This window comes from Calypte anna, chromosome 23, assembly GCF_003957555.1.
Source record: "Calypte anna isolate BGI_N300 chromosome 23, bCalAnn1_v1.p, whole genome shotgun sequence".
Classification (NCBI taxonomy): Eukaryota; Metazoa; Chordata; class Aves; order Apodiformes; family Trochilidae; genus Calypte; species Calypte anna.
In genome coordinates this window covers 2,726,507-2,743,832 of record NC_044268.1, presented here as the reverse complement: position 1 = coordinate 2,743,832, position 17,326 = coordinate 2,726,507, and the positions used below count along the sequence as shown (strand labels likewise).

The following is a 17,326-nucleotide window of genomic DNA, read 5'->3' as shown; positions in this document are numbered from 1 at the left end:
ACCAGGTGGGACATCGCACCGGACCGGGCCAGACCCGCCGGGGTGCTGCGGGGCCTCTCCCGCTCCTCTGACTCCGGTCCCGGGGGGGTCTCAGGGAGTCCGGTCCCGGGTCCCGCATCCCCCCCCAGGTGCTCCCGTCCTGCACCTTTATATCTTTTAATTTATTCCGTGTCCTTGGTAGGGAAACACCCTGAAAGTTCATCCATTTAGAGGAACATAAAGGGAAAAAAAAAAGAGACACTCGAAAAATAGAACTAAAAGGAATTAGGGCTAAATTTACAAATTCTTTATTTAAAAACCCCTAGAGTATATATAAAGGAGAACCTCCCAGCCAAAACTCATTCTGCCTCTCTGAAAACCTCCAGCTGTGCCCTGTATTTACATCACAGATGTTCTGTCCCGTGTATACAACACCCAACACCTGGATACACAGTGTATGTGCACAGCAGGGATTGTCACCAGAGGACAAACATCCCCAGGTAGAAAACAGGGTGGAAAATACACATTTCTTACACCAGAAAACAAACAATGGGGAGAAAACACCAAAAAATACACAAGATGAGAGTACTTTCAGCGAGGGGAATTGCTTTTTCTCTTGCTAAAGCATTGTTTTCTTTTATAGGGGAGATGACTATTTTAAACAAAAGGACTTGTTTTAACTTTTTATAAAAAACCCCAACAACTTAAATAGTGCAAAGTCTGGTTAACACATGTCAAGACATAAAAAGTACTCAGGTAATACAAAGAAAATCAAGCAGGAGTTATTCAGTAAACAGGGCTGGGAACAGGAAACTCAGCAGTTCCAGCATCGTCACCTCAAACCCCAGGGAGAGCTTTACTTCCATTTCAAATTACTTTTAATTTTCAGGTCGTGTGTTCCAGCAAAATGCCTGTCCCTGGAAGTCAGCACGAGGCAAAGGACCTTCCCAAACCCTCCTGGTACCAAGGGGTCTGGGCAGCACTCCTGCCTGTCAAACCTCCAGCTCAGAACCCCCACCACACAAAGGAATGTGAAACCCTGCCAAACCAGAGGTGTTGCCAAATGCATCAGGTCACTTTCTGACTAGTATTTCAGTTATGTAGCATTTTCAAAGGGCCACGACAAAACAGTTAATAAAAATAATTATAGATATGCCAGTCTTCCAGCACCGAGTAGTTCTATCATCAGAGCTTTCACATCCTTTACTTGCTGGGGGAAAAAAGTGTGTGTCAGGGAAACAGCTGCATTGCCTGGTACATATCAAAGATGAGTAATCCATGAAGTACCCCAACATAAACTATGAGAACAGATCAGCAACAGAAAAAGGACTTTAAGGCAGTAAGAGGCATCAGTGCTGTGACACTCCCACGTTTTACACCCCAACTCCTGGTCAACTGCACGGAATTTCTCTCCTCCCCCCCCCATCCCTCCTCGACTTCCTCCTCATCCGTTAACTGTCAGACTCTTCCTCCTTCTCCTCCTCATCGTCATCGTCCTTTGTGTTGGCCTCAGATTTATCTGAGGATTCGTGGAGAAGGACATACTCCCTGCTGCTGAACCCAAACTTCAGCACATCCTTCTCCTTCAGTTCGTAGTAGCGCTGGGGCTCGATGCGCTGGTTGTTGAGGAAGGTTCCGTTCCCGGAGCCCAGGTCGATGATGTAGGGTCTCACCCTTCGGCCAACCGTCCCATCTGCACGGGTGTACTCCACCAGCCTGCAAGAACAAACACCAGCCCTTCAACCACAGAACAGGGAGACACAAAACCTGCCCCAGAGGAGGCAGCCTGGGGGGCCCATCAGCACCCCTGCAAAAATCAGAACGGGAGTGAGGAGAAGCAGAGAAACAGCATCAAGCGGGGCAGACTGACAGGCTGCATGCCCTCCCCATGATCCAATACTGTCATTCCCACAGCACAACAGGTGGCTGCTCCCCCAAAAAAGCACCTTCCTCTCCATCAGCAGCAACCCCACTGCCCCAGGGAATCAGTGGGAAACCAGCTGAGTGACACCTCTACCCAAAACACTTTTCCTGCGGGTTACACCCGCTGGTTCATCCCCTCTCAGCCACACAAGGTTCTGTGCTCAGAACAGCTGCATATGGTTAAATGTGAGGAATTACTACTGGGACAACAGCAGACAAACATAAATTTCACCTCTCTCTCTCTCTACCACGCTGAAAACAAGCCCGTACCTCCGCGTGTTTGGGTTTTTTTGTCCGGTTTATTTCTTCCGGAGCTGCGGGAACAGCCCGGCTCCCCCAGCAGGCACTCACCGGTACTGGAAGACAGCGTGCTGCTTGGAGCAGGAGGGGTGATCGATAGGGATGTCAGCGATGCGGCGGTGCCGCCCCAGGAGGTAAGCACTCTGCCTGTGGATGTACATCACCGGCAGGAACTCGTCGTTCTTGAAGGGGTAGAGGCGCCAGCGCTTCTTGGGGATCCGCGCCTCGGGGGGCTCGCTGTACTTAATCACAACCCCCCTGAAGGTGTTGGTGTCCTCCAGCAGCGCACCTGACAGTTCAAAGCTCGGCTTCTCTTTGTTGGCAGCAGCTTTATCTTTAGGTTTGTTATCGGCTTGCCTGAGTTCTGGGTTCTGCTCGGCACCGCTGCTCTCGGCGTTCTGGCGATGCTCTCGTCTTCTCTCGTTATAAAACTCCCTCTCTGCTTGCTGCTCACGGAGGTTCTGAGCTTCCCTCTCCCGCTCGTGGCCCCGGGCTCCAGCCCTGTCACTGGGATTCTTCCTCCTGTCCGAGTGGTCTCTGTGTCTGTCTCTGTCACCGCTTCTCTCCCTCCTGTGCTCTTGTTCTGATGGATGTCTCTGCTTTCGCTCCTCGTTTCCTCTACGACAGTGATCCTCTCGTTCCTGGAACAAGGAACAGCTTTGGGTGATGTGTGTAGAACGAGACCAAACCAGCAACAAATCTGCCTCAGCTTTTAAGGAAAATCCAACAGACAAAAAACACACACGTGGAAGTGTTGCGTGCAGGCCAGACATGAAGTGAGAGAAACTTAACTTTTTATGTCCCTACAATTTGCAGTGATTAAAACAACATCAAGACCCTGCTCTGGACACCGGACATTCCCAGGGACAGCCCGGTGAAGGCCGGGGTCACACACGGGGGTGACAAAACCCGGGGGGGACACGACAGCACGGGCCGTTTCGCCACCCAGGTCCCTTCTCCCACCAGGGCACAGGACCAGCCCCAGCATAAGTGTCCGCCGGTGAGGAGCCATCGCCCGGTAACCCCTGTGCGGGCGGTCCCGGTCCCGGCTGCCGCCACAGGCTCCGTTTACCTGCTTCACCTTCACCCCGGCGTGGTGGGGGCTGCGGCTCCTCCGGCCCCGCGGGGAGCGGCTCCTCCGCCCGGCCTTGCTCTTCCTCTTGGGCGATCTTGAAAACAAGGAGGGGAAAAAGAGAAGAAGGGGAAGAGGGGGGTGAGCGGCGGGGCCCGGTCGGGCGGTGCAGTGCGGGCCCGCGCCCGCCTTTACCTGCTGCTCCGGCCGCGGCTGCCCGGGCCCCGCCGCTCCTCGGGGGCCGGCGGTGATTGACTGCCCCGCGCCGAGCGAGATGCGGAGCGGCGGGGGCTGCCCCGCTCGGCCTTCACCGCCGCCTCCCGCCGCCGCCTCCGCCGCTCCCCCGCCGCCTCCATGGCGCCGCCGCCACGGGAAGTGCCCGCACGACGCTTCCGTCCCGGGCCCCCCCTTCCCCTCCACCCGGAAGCGCTTCCGCCGGACGCTGCGGCCGGCTCGGTCGCCATAGCAACCAAGGACGCGGCCGCCATGATCCCGCCGGCCGACACGCTGCTGCGGTACAACCCGCCGGTGCTCGTCAGCCGCCGCCAGGAGGAGCCCCCCCCGGGGGTGAGCCGGGGGGGAACGGGCCGAGGGGGGGGTCTGGGGTCCGCGGGGCGCTCCCACCGAGCCCGCTCTGCTCTCTCCGCAGGCCCGCCCGCTGAAGGACACCCCGCCGGCCCAGCCCCAGGAGCTGCTCAACGCCATCCTGCCGCCGCGGTGAGCGGAGCCGGACCCCCCCGGTGCCGGGCAGCGTTCGGTCCGGCCCGGCCGGTAACCCCCGTGCTTGTCGTGGCAGGGAGTGGGAGGAGGAGAACTTGCGATGGGTGCAGGAGGTGTCGAGCGTGCCCAGCACCCGGCAGGACGTGGTGCACCTGCAGGAGGAGCTGGACCTGCGGCTGCAGCGGCGGCAGGCACGGGAGACCGGCCTCTGCCCGGTGCGCCGGGAGCTGTACACACAGTGCTTCGGTCAGTGCCTACAGACGGCCCTTCCCTGGTCCCTCGCCTCCTCCTTCCCCCGGCCCATAGCACCCATCGGGCCAGGGAACAGCCCAGGGGACCCAAACGCCTGCCGGAGCCACCAGGTCCAACCCCTGGTACCGGTGACCCTGACACCCAGTCCTGTGCAGTGCCCACTGGGCACAAAGCTGGCACTGCAAAGACAAACCATACAGACACGTGTACACTGCTATCTACAGACTAGGAGATGCAAAGAAGCTTCAAAATCCCTCAGCTGTACCTCACCTCAACAATTAATTGTCACCTAAAGCACCATGTCACTGCTGAGCACTCAGCCACACTCTGGTGGGATGGGGTTGGTGTCCCAGATGCTGGGCATGGCCCCTGGTTTGAGCACAACCCTCATGGGGGCTCCTGGTAACAGCAAAAGAACATCCCAGATATTTAGGTGTTTGCTGTCACATCTTGAGTGGATGTTGTCAGTGTTGTCACCACCTTCTGTACCACCACTCCACTTCTATTTGCTCACACCTGGTACAACAGGTGTAAAGTAACAAAAAATCATAAATATGACTCTAAGTAAATCTGTGTTGCAGCAGCTGGGTGAGACACGAGCAGCTCTGCACCCTGTGTGTTCCCAGCCCCAGACCAAGCTTCAGCAGCTGCTCTGATGAGGTTTCTGTACCCTCCCTCCCCAGATGAACTGATCCGTGAGGTTACAATTAACTGTGCAGAGCGGGGACTGCTGCTGCTCCGGGTCAGGGATGAGATCCAGCTGACAATTGCAGCTTACCAGACCCTCTATGAGAGCAGCATCGCGTTCGGCATGAGGAAGGCACTGCAAGCTGAGCAAGGCAAATCTGACTTGGAAAAAAGGGTGAGTTGGGCTATTAACACCCTAGGGTAGCTTTCTGCCCTTTAGATAGAACAAGCACACCTCGAGTCCTGTGTCCAGTTCTGGGCTCCTCAGCTCAGGAAGGAGATTGAGGTGCTGGAGCAGGTCCAAAGGAGGCAACTGGGCTGGTGAAGGGACTGGAGCACAGATCCTGTGAGGAGAGGCTGAGGGAGCTGGGGGTGTTGAGGCTGGAGAAGAGGAGGCTCAGGGGAGACCTCATCACTCTCTCCAACTCCCTGAAAGGAGGTTGGAGCCAGGGGGGGGTTGGGCTCTTTTCCCAGGCAACTCTCAGCAAGACAAGAGGGCAGGGTCTCAAGTTGTGCCAGGGGAGGTTTAGGTTGGAGATGAGAAAGAATTTCTTTCTGGAGAGGGTGATCAGGCATTGGAATGGGCTGCCCAGGGAAGTAGTGGATTCTCCGTGTCTGGAGATATTTCAAAAGAGCCTGGATGTGGCACTGAGTGCCATGGGCTGGGAACCACGGGGGGAGTGGATCAAGGGTTGGACTTGATGATCTCTGAGGTCCCTTCCAACCCAGCCCATTCTATGATTCTAAGGACACTGTGTACAAAACTTTATGTGCTATCAGTTACCTCTGTTGCCACTGGATGGCAGCAGAAGTCATTAAAATACACGAGCACTTGATTGTGCTTCATGAGTAACATTGTATCTGGAACACTTTATGGCTTTGTCCCATCTTAACTGGGAATTGGTTATTAACAAGCAAAACTTGAGAGATCCGAATTCCTTCCAAGATTGCAGAGCTAGAAGAGGAAAAGCAGGAGCTGGAGAGACAAGTGAGTGAAGAGAAAGCTAGGTGTGAGGATATTGAAAAACGTGAAAATGAGAGACGACAGGTAGAAGAGAAGAAACACGATGAAGAGGTTCAGTTCCTGAGACAAATGAATCATCAGCTGAAGGTTAGTAAAAAAAGAAAAAAAGTTTTAAAAGTTATTTCAAAGAGTGGTGGTAAATCTCATTTTGTAGTTACAAAGATATAAAGCACCTTTCTCCTGGTAAAGGCAACTCAAGATGTTTTGTTTCTTTGCTGTTGGCCAGAGAAGTTGTCTCTCTAGTCACAAGGCACACTATTTACCCTTGTGTCACTAATTAAGAACAATTGTGAACTTCTGCAGCAGGGACTACACAATTACAGGAGGAATTTTGTGCATGCTGCTTTAGTGAAAACAGAGCTCCTGCTCATTACTTTGATTTTGGAAGGAAAAAAAAAACCAAACAACAAAACCAAACCAAAACACCAAACACTTCTCAGTAAATAAAAAATGTTACCATAAACATCAAATGTGTCTGACTAGAGCAAAAACCATTTCCTTTACACCGAGCTGCACTCCTCATCTTCCCTGATGCTCCAGTTCCTGCTTTCTAAACCATTTCTTTCTTTCAGGCCATCTTGAAATGTTTTAGGGCACAAAATGGAGTAACTGTCAGAGTAAATGTGTCTTGCCACCGAATCCATGTTTCTTGTGTAAGGCAGAGCTCTCAGACAGCTGTGCACACATTGCAGATGCAGTTTATTTTGACAGCAGCTCTAGGAAGAGGCTGAGAGTGCTGGAAGCTCTGTGCACTACAAGCTCCCTGATCAATCTGCTAATTGGGCATCAAGCTGTCTCAGTAACTGAGAAACTTGCTGTTCCCAGCTCTTCTTGTCCCAGAGTCAGAGTTTGTGTTCCAAACGTTAAAGAGCCAAATATTTAATTTTACTAACATAGTCCAGCCTGAAATCAGAGAATTCAGACCACTGTTTCAACAGCTTTTATTTAATTTCCTCCTCAGTGCTTTACATTACAAGCCTTTCATTGTATGGAGCCAAGGCCAGCTCTTCTCAGAATCCAACAACTGTGTAAGCCAAGAATGAAAAGATAATTTATAAAACATGTAGGAAGGAATGGGATAGCTAGGGAAAAAAAGCTCCAGCTCTTGAAGTATTGCAGCATCTCTCTGCTCTTTGCTTTGAATATCTAGCAGACAATTTATCACTTTGCAGCAATGTGGGCTGATTTCTTCGCTTGAATCTAATTTGACTTACTCATTTGTTTTTCAGGATCAACTTGAAAGCATCACTGCACAAAATAAGTAGATTTATTTTTTGTTGGCCTCCAGACGGTGCTCAGAAGAGCTGTCAGAGCAAGAAGCAATTAGTGACAAAGATTTGTCTACATAAAACAATCTTGAATTTTCCCTTACCGGTAACTACAGGCAGTGTAATTGTATTATTTCTGTCTTGTTCTCTTGAGGAGCTGAAACTCAACAGCTTCATTAATTTCTGCATGCTCTTTCAATGCATTCAGCTCCTTGAATAGTGAACCTGTCTGGGACTTGCCTCTTGGTAACATGCTAGATGACCTTCAAAGCAATAAACTAATAAACATTTTTACACGGAAGCATCTCTGTAATTAATACTACTTTAAAAATGTAGAAAATTCAAACAATGCATTAAGGAGCAAACTGCAGATAATTCATGGACAGGAGGTTGGGGGGGTGAAAAGTGGTGGTGTGTACCCCAAAATCCCTGGTGAGAACCTGGAGCAGTAACTGATGTGCCAGTGGTGATTGCTCATGGAACAAAGGGGTACAATACCATCCCCAGCACTTCTCAGTGGGAGCAAATGTAATCTTGACTTGTGAGGGACATGTGGCATTGGTGGGTTATAGATAGCAAGCAGACATGGGGAAATCAATTCACTGAAGTCCTATGAAAATCTCCATTGAGCTGGTTTCCAGAAAAAAAAAACCAAAAACCAACGCAAGTGCCAACGCCAAGTAGCACTTCAGGATATGCTTTGCCAGTGCAGTGTTTGAGGGCCTTAGATGGGGATGTGGAAATACCATCATCTCCAGTTGCATAAAGAACTTTCAGATGATGCAGAAACAAAGAGTGAGATGCTACTCCTGGGAACAACACAGAGCAGTCAAAATGGGCTTTGAATGGGATCTGCAAGTTTTATATTAAAAAAGCCACTGCATACTAGAGCTGTTTTATGTAAAATTTAATAGAATAAAAACTTATTGCTTATGTTTGTATTTTTTATGCTTTGATCTTTGTCCCTCCAAGCCAGTTTTTTTCTTGTTCTTATTCTTATTTTTCACGTTGTGAGTTTCATAATACCGGACTCCAACTTTCTTGGAGCGCTGCTGCCTCTCTGCTCGTCTTCTCTGCAAAGAAACACAAAGCACATTAGCAAATCCATAGTGTCCAGAGCCTCAATTTGTTTGCATTCTTTCAGATGTCCTCCACTTGGCATTCCATATCTTTAGTAAAATAAATAGTTTCAAACAAACCATTGGTGATGTGAATCTATGGACATTGTCATGGAATCCTGTTGACCCCGTCTTCACGTTCCCTCTGCCCCAGCACCACTCCCTGGGCTCTCTTCTTCCCACCAAAGCTCTTAAGTGAGAGTGTGTGATCTGTGTCTAAAAAACCCATGCTCATTCATGACAAGAAACCACACTTACTTCTTTGGATGTAAGTTTCTTGCCAGGCTGTTCACCCATTTGGTCATCATCATCTTCCTCTTCTGCTTTCCTTTTTCTTTTCTTCTCTGTGCTGCCTGCAAACAAGAGACCACACCCTTGGGCACCTCCCTGAGCACCCATCTGTTTGCAGAACTTCAGACTGGGGTCACCATTCCATTTACCTCAGCAAAGCATTCTTTTGCTCATTATTTTCATTGCTTCTACCAAAACAACATGCACGTTCCTCACTCAGTTACCCTAAGTGCTGCCCTGGAGAAGCTGATTGCTTAAAGCCCCACAAAAATCCAGGAAAATGTCAAGTCTTGTCAGAATAGGGCTCTCCCACATGATCTGGCTTTTAATGGAAGCTGAAGTCTCAGGCTCTGGAAGCCACCACAGTAAAAGCAATCTCCTGTGCTTTTATAATGGCACAAACCCCTTCAAACCCCTTCTGCCACATGGAGAGGAAGCTGCTCAGGCTGAAATCTGCCCAGAGCACCAATCTTTTGGAAACAGAACATTTGTCTTCACTTTTACTGGCTAGTGGAGGGACAGATCTTACCCTGCAGATAGGTGCTGTACATGGGGGCTGCAGCAAGGCCACCAAGCAGCCCTCACATTAGCCAGGGAAAGATTTAAGTAACTTTAGGGGGAAAAAAATTAAAAAAAACTTTCAACCAGGAGCTAATGAATGCTTCTAACCCTAACTGCCTCTCTTCTCCAGCTTATAGAATTTCCAAACAGGTTAAGAAAGTTGTTTTACCTTCATTATCAGTTTCTTTGGGTTCTTCAGCCTTCTGCATGGATTTTGCAAACACTTTTTCAGTTAGCTGCTTAGGGATTCTACAAAAGACCAAACAGAAAAAGAATGTCATAACCTAAACCCAACCATCTGAGATAAGGCTCCAGGAGATCACAGTAGCCCAGCAGCAGCAGAGCCACAGCCTTTGCACCTAAAAACCATACTGCAGTGATCTTGTCTGCAGTGCTGAGCTTGTGCACTGTGCAAAGGGACAAAATAGAACAATCTTGAAATCCTGGTCCTCACAAAGCTGGAACCTGGAGCTGGGCCTGCTCTATGAGCTAGGACACTCCCATACACACAAGACCCAGCTGGCACATCCAGGTAAGGCATTAGCACTTGTACTGCTCAAGAAAGAAAACTGCATCAAGGAGGTGTTGGGTTCAACAGATTTCTCACTGGTAAGTGAACAGGCAGCTTTCAGAAAGGTAGAACATTTTAAACTATGATGGCAAACAGGACTTCTTGGAATAATCTTTGCAAAACAAACTGCTGCTTAGCCAAGATTCAAATATTTATGGCTGAACTAGTGGCAACTTGTGTGTGGCACAAGTCAGGCAAGTCATGAATGGAGTGCCACTACAGCAGAACCACATTAACCTTTTTCCCCTGCCAAGTATCTGGCTCACTGAACAGACCCAGGTACCTTATTGCTGAGAATCTCTTGGCTCTGGCTTTATCCAGAAATTTCTTGTATTTTGCAATCTTGTCCTCCAAAGCTTTAAGAACTGCCTTAGAGCTTTCCTTGGCACCTGGTGCTACCACCTGCGACTCCTCCTCCCCTGCATCTTGTTGTTGCCTGCATTCCTCCTCTCCCTCCTCTTCCTGCTCCTCCTCTCCAGAGGAATCTTCATCTGTCTCAAAGCCTGGCACATCCACAGGAACCAGATCTTCTTCTGAGAACTCAGGTGCCACATTAATCCTCCCAAAGTTCTGGCGAACGTGTGACATGAGTTGCTTAATTTCAGTGTCTGCATTATTCTCCTCTCCTGCTGGCTCCACACTTGCTGCTACTGACTCAGAGATTTTCTCCTCATTAGCATCTTGGCTTGATGTCATAGGTACTTCAGACACAGGAGGCTATAAAAAAAATAGAGATATTATCCATAAAGTCAATCCCACCATCTCTGAGAGTAATTTCCATTTTTATCTCTTAAAACCAACACTGAATATCAGTAGGAAATGTGAATAATAAGTCAGGAGGCACAGGGATCATATTCTTACCTGGGGACCTGGCTCTGCATTTGGTGGCTTCACAAAGAATGGAATTCTGCCTCTCTGCCAGTCATTGAGAACCATCTTGCTCACAGTTTGTGTATCAGGCTCACCACCCTGAAAGAGCCCAGGCACAGCTCATGCCCATGTCTGCAGGGCACACCACCTTCCTGCTACTACTTGTAAGCAACAGAAACATCCCTATTTCCCATGCTCAGTAAGAGCCATGTGCTCTTCCAGCCTAGAAACACAGAAAGTGGTCACACCTTTAGCAGTTTCCCAGTCCTAGCAGCAAGTTTCTCCAGAAAGTCTTCTGTATCATTCCAGGCATCAATCTTGTACGTCTTTCTGATGTACTCTGGTTTGGCTCTTTCCAGCACAGCACCAATATGATCCTCAGGGCTCTTTATCTTCTCAACTTGAACCTGAAAACAACCAGTAGAACACCAACCCTTTGGAATGTGTGCACTTATTTCTTGGAGCCCATCACTGCCACAACAGCCAAGGCTCTCCAGCACAAGGTGCAGATACATTACCACTCCCTTCAGCACAATGTCTGTTTCTGTGTCTCCAGATGGATAAACAACACCTGGGCAGTCAATGAGGAAAATCCTCCTCATCAGGGTGATGTACTGCCACACCTGCAAGAGACCCACAGCCCCACGTCACCTCCTGACACACAGCTGCTGCTCTGCTTGTAAATCCATGGTTCCACACACAGGAATCACCTCAGGGATTTGGTATCAACACACAGGAGCAGAATACAACTTGTCAGGTTTGCAGGAGCATCCTTGCTCCTTCTGTACCCACAGACACCCTCCCTACAGCCTCACACCAAGCTGCTGATGTGATGAAGGTGAGGAAACTACAACCAGGAGAAACTACAGCCCAAATGACACCCATAATGTAGGGATCTCCTCCTACCTTTGTTTCACCTGCAATAGGTGCCACGCTGCAGACCTTCTTAGACCGTAAAGTATTGATGATGGAGCTTTTGCCAACGTTGGGGTAGCCAATGAAACCCACACTGATCTGTTTCTTGTCAGAATGTAACTGTTGAGAGACAGCACATTGTTTGAGCACCCCAGAGAAAGACAGAATTTTGGCTCCTTCCTATCAGGAGAAAGGTAGAAGGGTACAAACAACTTGCCACCCAAAAACTCAAACCACTGGAGGAAATATTTGCTACCCCAAAAGCAAGATGGGAACCTCTTGCATTCCTGGCTGCTCTCCCATCACTTGTGAATGTCCCATTTAGAAACCATTTAAGTCAAGAACTCAAGCAACTACAAAGAAGTGCCAATGGGATACACACTCTACAAAAAACCCTGGCCAGAGGCTGATGGTCAAACCCACTCTTTCTGGATCTCCTCAGCCTGACATATCTAAGACAGTATTTTTCCATTTTCCCTACAAAGAAGGGAGCTTTATTGCTGGAGTTATTTGCTGACAACAGCCACAGGGAACTGCACTGAACCCCAAATGCTGACAAAATCAAGACCCCACACTGAACATCCCCAACCCCCAAACTCCATGAATGGCCCGAATTGTTCTGTACCTTTCCAAACTGCCTTAAAAGCTGGATGAAAGCACCTTTGCCAAAAGGGTTGGTGAGGCTGGCATGGAAAGCAAGTGTTGGATACTCCTGAGAGAGGACAGCAACCCAGCGCTTCTGAAGAGGGAAACATGAGAAGGTTGGGGGGCATCCTGAGCCACAGAGGTGGGGAAACCATCTGCTTGTGAGCACAAGTACACAGTATCTCCACTGGGGTCACAAACGCCTCCAAAAACTGCTATGGAAGAACCTTTGAAGCATTTCACTACCCCAATAGCTGAAAGCAATGAGTATTGTTTTTATAAAAGACAAACAATTTCCCAAAAACGCCTTCACTGCTAGCTACAGCTAATTAGTTTAGCAATATAAAGCAAACCAGCTGTGGTGGATACGGATCTTAAGCGGGCTAACATTTAGCACACCCTGGAGACATCAGCTGAACTGTTAAATCCAGACAGAGGAAGTAGAGAATTTGTGGCTGGCGAGTGTTGCTCAACCCGGGCAATCTTGGAGAGATTTACGTTGTAATTGTTACTTTTATAGCAGGCAAGCAGAGAGCTCCCATTGACCCAGTTCCATTACGCCCTTTGAGGCCAGCAAGAGAAATAAAGGCTACAAAAGGAACAAAGGAAACCTAAGAAATAGCAGGCAGGGCTGTGTGCTCACCGTAGCCCAGGTAGGAACAAGATCACATTTGTTCAGGACAAAAATGAGATGTTTCCAGTGCTTCTCCTTTTTCAGGTAAGATTCCACATGAGGGGAGCGAGTGCCCATGGGATCCCTGGCATCAAGAACTTGCACAACAACATCTGAGGAGTCTATCACCTGAAAAAACAAGACAGAAAGAAAAGATTTTACTATAGAAGCAAGACATCTATCTATAGCTCCAAAATGAAAACTGGTGATTTGCTAAGCTGCATAACTTAAAAACCTTGTAGCCTTCATGAACAACCTCTCCAGACCAGTGAAGCTCAAACCCCCTGACCCTCCCCTCCCTCTTCCCCCAAATCCCCTGCTGAAGAGCTGATACCTGTTCCTAGGCACCAGGAAGATGCTTGTAGCACTTGGGAAAGAAAATACTGCTCCCAAAAATGGAAAATAATTGTTTCAGTAGACAAAAATAATGTTCACCATCCATTCTGCAGCAATTCAATTCTGCCATTTCATAAGGGATCAGGATATAAAGCATGTTTACTGGATCAATATGAAACACACAACCAAGCAGGAACCTGCTGTTAGTCCACTAGGCATCTACAGCAGGGAGCTGTCATTTATGGCTTACTTCAAGCCAAGTGAATTTGTTTCACAGCTATTTCCTGCATTTTTGGCAGTGTCCTACTGAAATCTGTTTTGCTCTATGGTTCCCAGTGCTTTTAGATCTAAATGGGAAGGTTTTAAGCCACACTTGGAAATTTAGAGCAAAAAGTCAAGCAATTTCACACCTAACAGTCCCCAAGAGCACACAAACTGCTCTTACAGCCCTAATTCATTCTCAGTCTCTGTCCCTCTAGCAGTCAAGGTCAGAGCCCTCCAAAGATGATGCTGTCAACATGCCAGATGGTTTTAGCCTCAAGAAACTCAGAGGCCTCCAACAGTTTTATTTGTGGTGAAGCCCCAGGAATCTAGGAGGAGCTGATACCCTCCTTCTGCCAAGCCCTCTCTGCATCCTTTAAGGATGCTTAATTCCAGTGGGAAAAGAGCTCAGGAATCCAGCTCAGTCAGGCAGAGATTTGGAAATCAATCCCTGCTCTCCTCTACAGCTGGTTTCTCCTGTGCCCATCCATCTGCTGTGTCTGTCCCAGGAAAAGGCTTCAAGTCAGCCAGCTCCACCAGGCTGCCAGGACAGCAGGCAAGGGAATGACAAACTCTGGACATCTCTGCATGAGCAAAGTCACTGCCTTAACCTTTCTAAGAAACTTTACAGCATATTCAATCGCATCAAAATTTCCCTAACAAACAACACATGGCTTCTGGAGCTTTTCAAGTGCTGTATAGGATTCCCAGTGCTGTGCTGAAGCAATGGACTCTGTCATGGCCAGCAGAGATGACTGCTGCAAATCAAAAGCACTTCTTACCTTGTAGAGCTCACCCCAGATCCTTTTGGACTGTCCTTTCTTATAGATATCCTCCCGTGCTTCATCCCTGGAAGAGATAAGAGACATCAGCAACCACAACAAGAGGGTCTCAGTGTTGTGTCCTCTAAAGCCATCAAGCCATTTACAGGCAACACAGAGAAGGCCCAAGAGACAGACAGGATTCAGCCCCCTCCCCACCCTCCACCTTCTACCAACCAGTTTGCAAAAAAAAAACAACCCACAGACACGCTCAGAGATTCCCATCTGCCCACCAGTCAGAAACAAAGCTTCTGAGCAGGCAGATTCCCTTCTGCCCATTTTAGCTACAAAGCAAAACGCAACCCATGAGCAACCTCCCCTTTCTCTCACCTGACCCCAGTGTCCTCTGTCACCAGGTCTCGGTCCTTGCCCTGGTCATAAGCTCCTGAGGAGGCCTCAGCATTCTCCACCAGAGCCTGCACGTCACTGGCAGACAGATTGGGTCTTTTCCTCTGTGATTTGGGGCCAAACGTTGTTTCAAATGTTTCCGTGTCAAGAATGTGAACTCTGGAGGTCTGAGGAAAAAAGAGGTTGGTAAAACACTGGTTTTTTTCCACTCTGGTGACACGCAGAATGACGAGACCTTGGATCAGCACAACCCTGAGCGACTGGGGCACTTCCCTGACCATGTCTGAGGTCCCCACCTTCATCTTTGAGAAACTTGAGTGGATATTTAATAAGCACCGAAGTACACTGCACTTGCCAAAGAACTCTGTTTCGGTTCTCTCACCATAGGTGATGTCAAATGTAATTAAAGCTCCAATGATGAAAATTCAGCTGCTATCTTTGATCATTTCTTATTTTTCTAACAAGTGCATAAATCTCGCCAAATTCGCAGAGTTCTGTCAAGGATAATTACAATCAAAACTATAGGTTTTTCAAGCCTGTAATGAATGCCAACTTTTCCTGGAATGGCAAACAACTCACTGCTGAAAGAAACAATTTGTTTTTGTAGCAGACATTTTAGTTTCTTGTAACTTTTTCCTTAATTTAAGCTACATTTTTATGACATGAACCTGGAAAGCTTCCATGTGAAGAAATTCCTAGCGAGGGGCCAAAACAATAGTTCAGATGTCATGGAAGAAAAAATGTTAATAAGTAAAACTTGATGTACTGGAAATGAAGGCTGCACGCACAACAACTTCCGACTCAAGACAAAAAGGACAGATTTGGGTTCACATTCATCACACAGAGTGTCTGCAGACTCCCCAGAAAAGATCCCTCTGTCACACAAGCTGTCAGAAGGTGGCAAGTGGCCACGGTCACCCTGAGCTGGCACGCAGACCCTGGGGGGGGTTTGAGGGATTTTTTAATAAGTAAAAACTCTGCTAACGAGGGCACAGCTATTCCACCCCCACTCCAAACAGCATAGGTCAGGGAGGGGGGAGAAAGGGAAGGGGGATCTCCCACCCCCCACACCCCCCCGGGAGGGCACTGACGTGGGGTTTGATCCGATCATGGAAGAGGGACATGGGCAACTTCCTCTGCTTCATCACCACCCGGTACGGATCCTTCATCACCGTTTCCATCTCTTCCTGGAATTTCTGCAGGGATGATTGCTTGATCACACGGGTATTGCCTACGTGTCAAAAGTAAGTGCTGCAGCTGAGCATTCCTCATCTGACCTGCCCCAGAGAGCCTGGCTACAGATCCAGCAGCAGGGCTACAGCTGAGATAAAGTTTCAGAGATGAAAACCAGAGGGTTTTACTTCAGACAACCCCCAAGTGAGCACAAATGAGCCAATCCCTTTCTTCCCCTCCACTTAAAGAAAATGTTAAAAGTATCCCTAGGGCATCCCACACACATGGGCTACAACATCAGTCCAGAAGGGCCAAACCCAGCAGCAGCCACAACCACCCCAAGCAGAGGAGCACCCAGAGGGTTCCCCCCATGTCTGCAGTGTCTGTGTCCCTCCCCCCAGCACTGGGGCCACACTCGTGACAGACACAATCACCACCAGGGCACACAGCACCCCCCAAGGATTTAATCTTTCCGAGTCTCAAAGTCAAAAAAACCCCCCAAAAAACCCCTCACCAAACCACTTAATATTGGGTTCCACTCTCGCAACTGTCCCCGGTGCCACCGTGGATTGATACTGCAGGGGCTTTATCACTTTGCCGTGTTTGTTTCTGCGTGGAAAATTAAAAATGACAGCAGGAGACTGCATGAGGGCAGTCGGGACCCCCGGGGTGTGTGTGGGGGTGTCACACATCCCCCCGCAGCTGCAACCGCAGTCCCGGGGCTGTGTCCCGCTCACCTCCGCTCCTTCTGCCGGTACATGTTGAGGCGGCGGATGGTGGCTCGGTCCCGCATGTTGTTACCTCCCGCGCCCCCGACGCGATCTGTGGAGACAAAACAAGGTCAGGGCAAGGCATTCCCGGGTCGGTTCGGCCCGGTTCGGTCCATCCCCCCCCCCCGTACCGGGGTTGGTGCTGGCGCGGGAGGGATTGATGGTGCTACGGCCCTTGTAGCGCGGCTTCACCATGGCGACGACGGGATGGGACGGGATGGGATGGGACGGGATGGGATGGGACGGGGGAAGGACTCGGGGCTGCTCCGCGAGGAACGGGACCGCTGGAACCGGGAGGGCCGCACGGAGACGCGCGGTACCGGGCAGGAAACAGTGGCAGAAGTTATTCCGGGTGCTGGAGGTCAGAATATGACGTGTTTTTAGGCGACTCAGCCCTCCGCCCGCGCAAGCGCATCGGGATGCCGGCCGACGGTCGCCATGGCAACGCGTGTATTATTTTTATTTTATTTTATTTTATTTTATTTTATTTTGTTTTAAATTTTATTTTTATTTTATTTATTTTTTAGTTTTATTTTTATTATTTTATTTTTTATTTTATTTTATTATTTTATTTTACTATATTTTATTTTATTATGTATAGATATAAATTTTTTAATGTATATATTTTTCTTTTTTTTTTTTTTTTTTTTTTCTCCCCCCTCCCGGGCCCTTCCCGCTCCCCGGGGCCGTTCCGCAGCCGCCACCCCCCGCCGTGTCCCGGTCCCCGAGCTGCGGGGACCCTTGTGGT

At 49.0% G+C, this 17,326-nt stretch overlaps 3 protein-coding genes across 4 annotated transcripts; 1 reads left to right on the top strand and 2 right to left on the bottom strand.

Moving 5' to 3' along the window:
• Positions 1-264: 264 nt before the first annotated feature.
• SNIP1 (Smad nuclear interacting protein 1) lies at positions 265-3,630 on the bottom strand. The gene is made up of 4 exons (XM_030464540.1): positions 3,470-3,630; positions 3,275-3,371; positions 2,254-2,843; positions 265-1,695 (listed from the first exon to the last, which is right to left on the bottom strand). Exons 1-4 carry the CDS (start codon positions 3,628-3,630, stop codon positions 1,431-1,433), a joined length of 1,113 nt encoding a protein of 370 aa, XP_030320400.1. The 3' UTR covers positions 265-1,430.
• Positions 3,631-3,758: 128 nt separating this feature from the next.
• Positions 3,759-7,521, top strand: DNALI1 (dynein axonemal light intermediate chain 1). Its single transcript, XM_030464503.1, is given in 6 exon segments — positions 3,759-3,844; positions 3,846-3,991; positions 4,071-4,240; positions 4,930-5,108; positions 5,880-6,044; positions 7,380-7,521. Coding segments are annotated over 6 exon segments (810 nt in total). The 5' UTR covers positions 3,759-3,760; the 3' UTR covers positions 7,446-7,521.
• Positions 7,522-8,115: 594 nt separating this feature from the next.
• On the bottom strand, positions 8,116-16,928 carry GNL2 (G protein nucleolar 2). 2 transcript variants are annotated; one of them, XM_008492865.2, is made up of 16 exons: positions 16,710-16,928; positions 16,546-16,630; positions 16,323-16,417; positions 15,727-15,866; positions 14,618-14,802; positions 14,249-14,315; positions 12,840-12,998; positions 12,177-12,290; positions 11,543-11,671; positions 11,155-11,259; positions 10,885-11,043; positions 10,628-10,735; positions 10,050-10,483; positions 9,365-9,444; positions 8,602-8,696; positions 8,116-8,298 (listed from the first exon to the last, which is right to left on the bottom strand). In XM_008492865.2, the coding sequence occupies exons 1-16, from the start codon at positions 16,771-16,773 to the stop codon at positions 8,149-8,151; spliced, it is 2,169 nt and encodes a 722-aa protein (XP_008491087.1). In that variant the 5' UTR covers positions 16,774-16,928; the 3' UTR covers positions 8,116-8,148. The 2 variants fall into 2 exon arrangements, with proteins under 2 accessions (XP_008491087.1, XP_030320362.1); XM_030464502.1 differs by lacking the exon at positions 12,177-12,290.
• Positions 16,929-17,326: the final 398 nt, after the last annotated feature.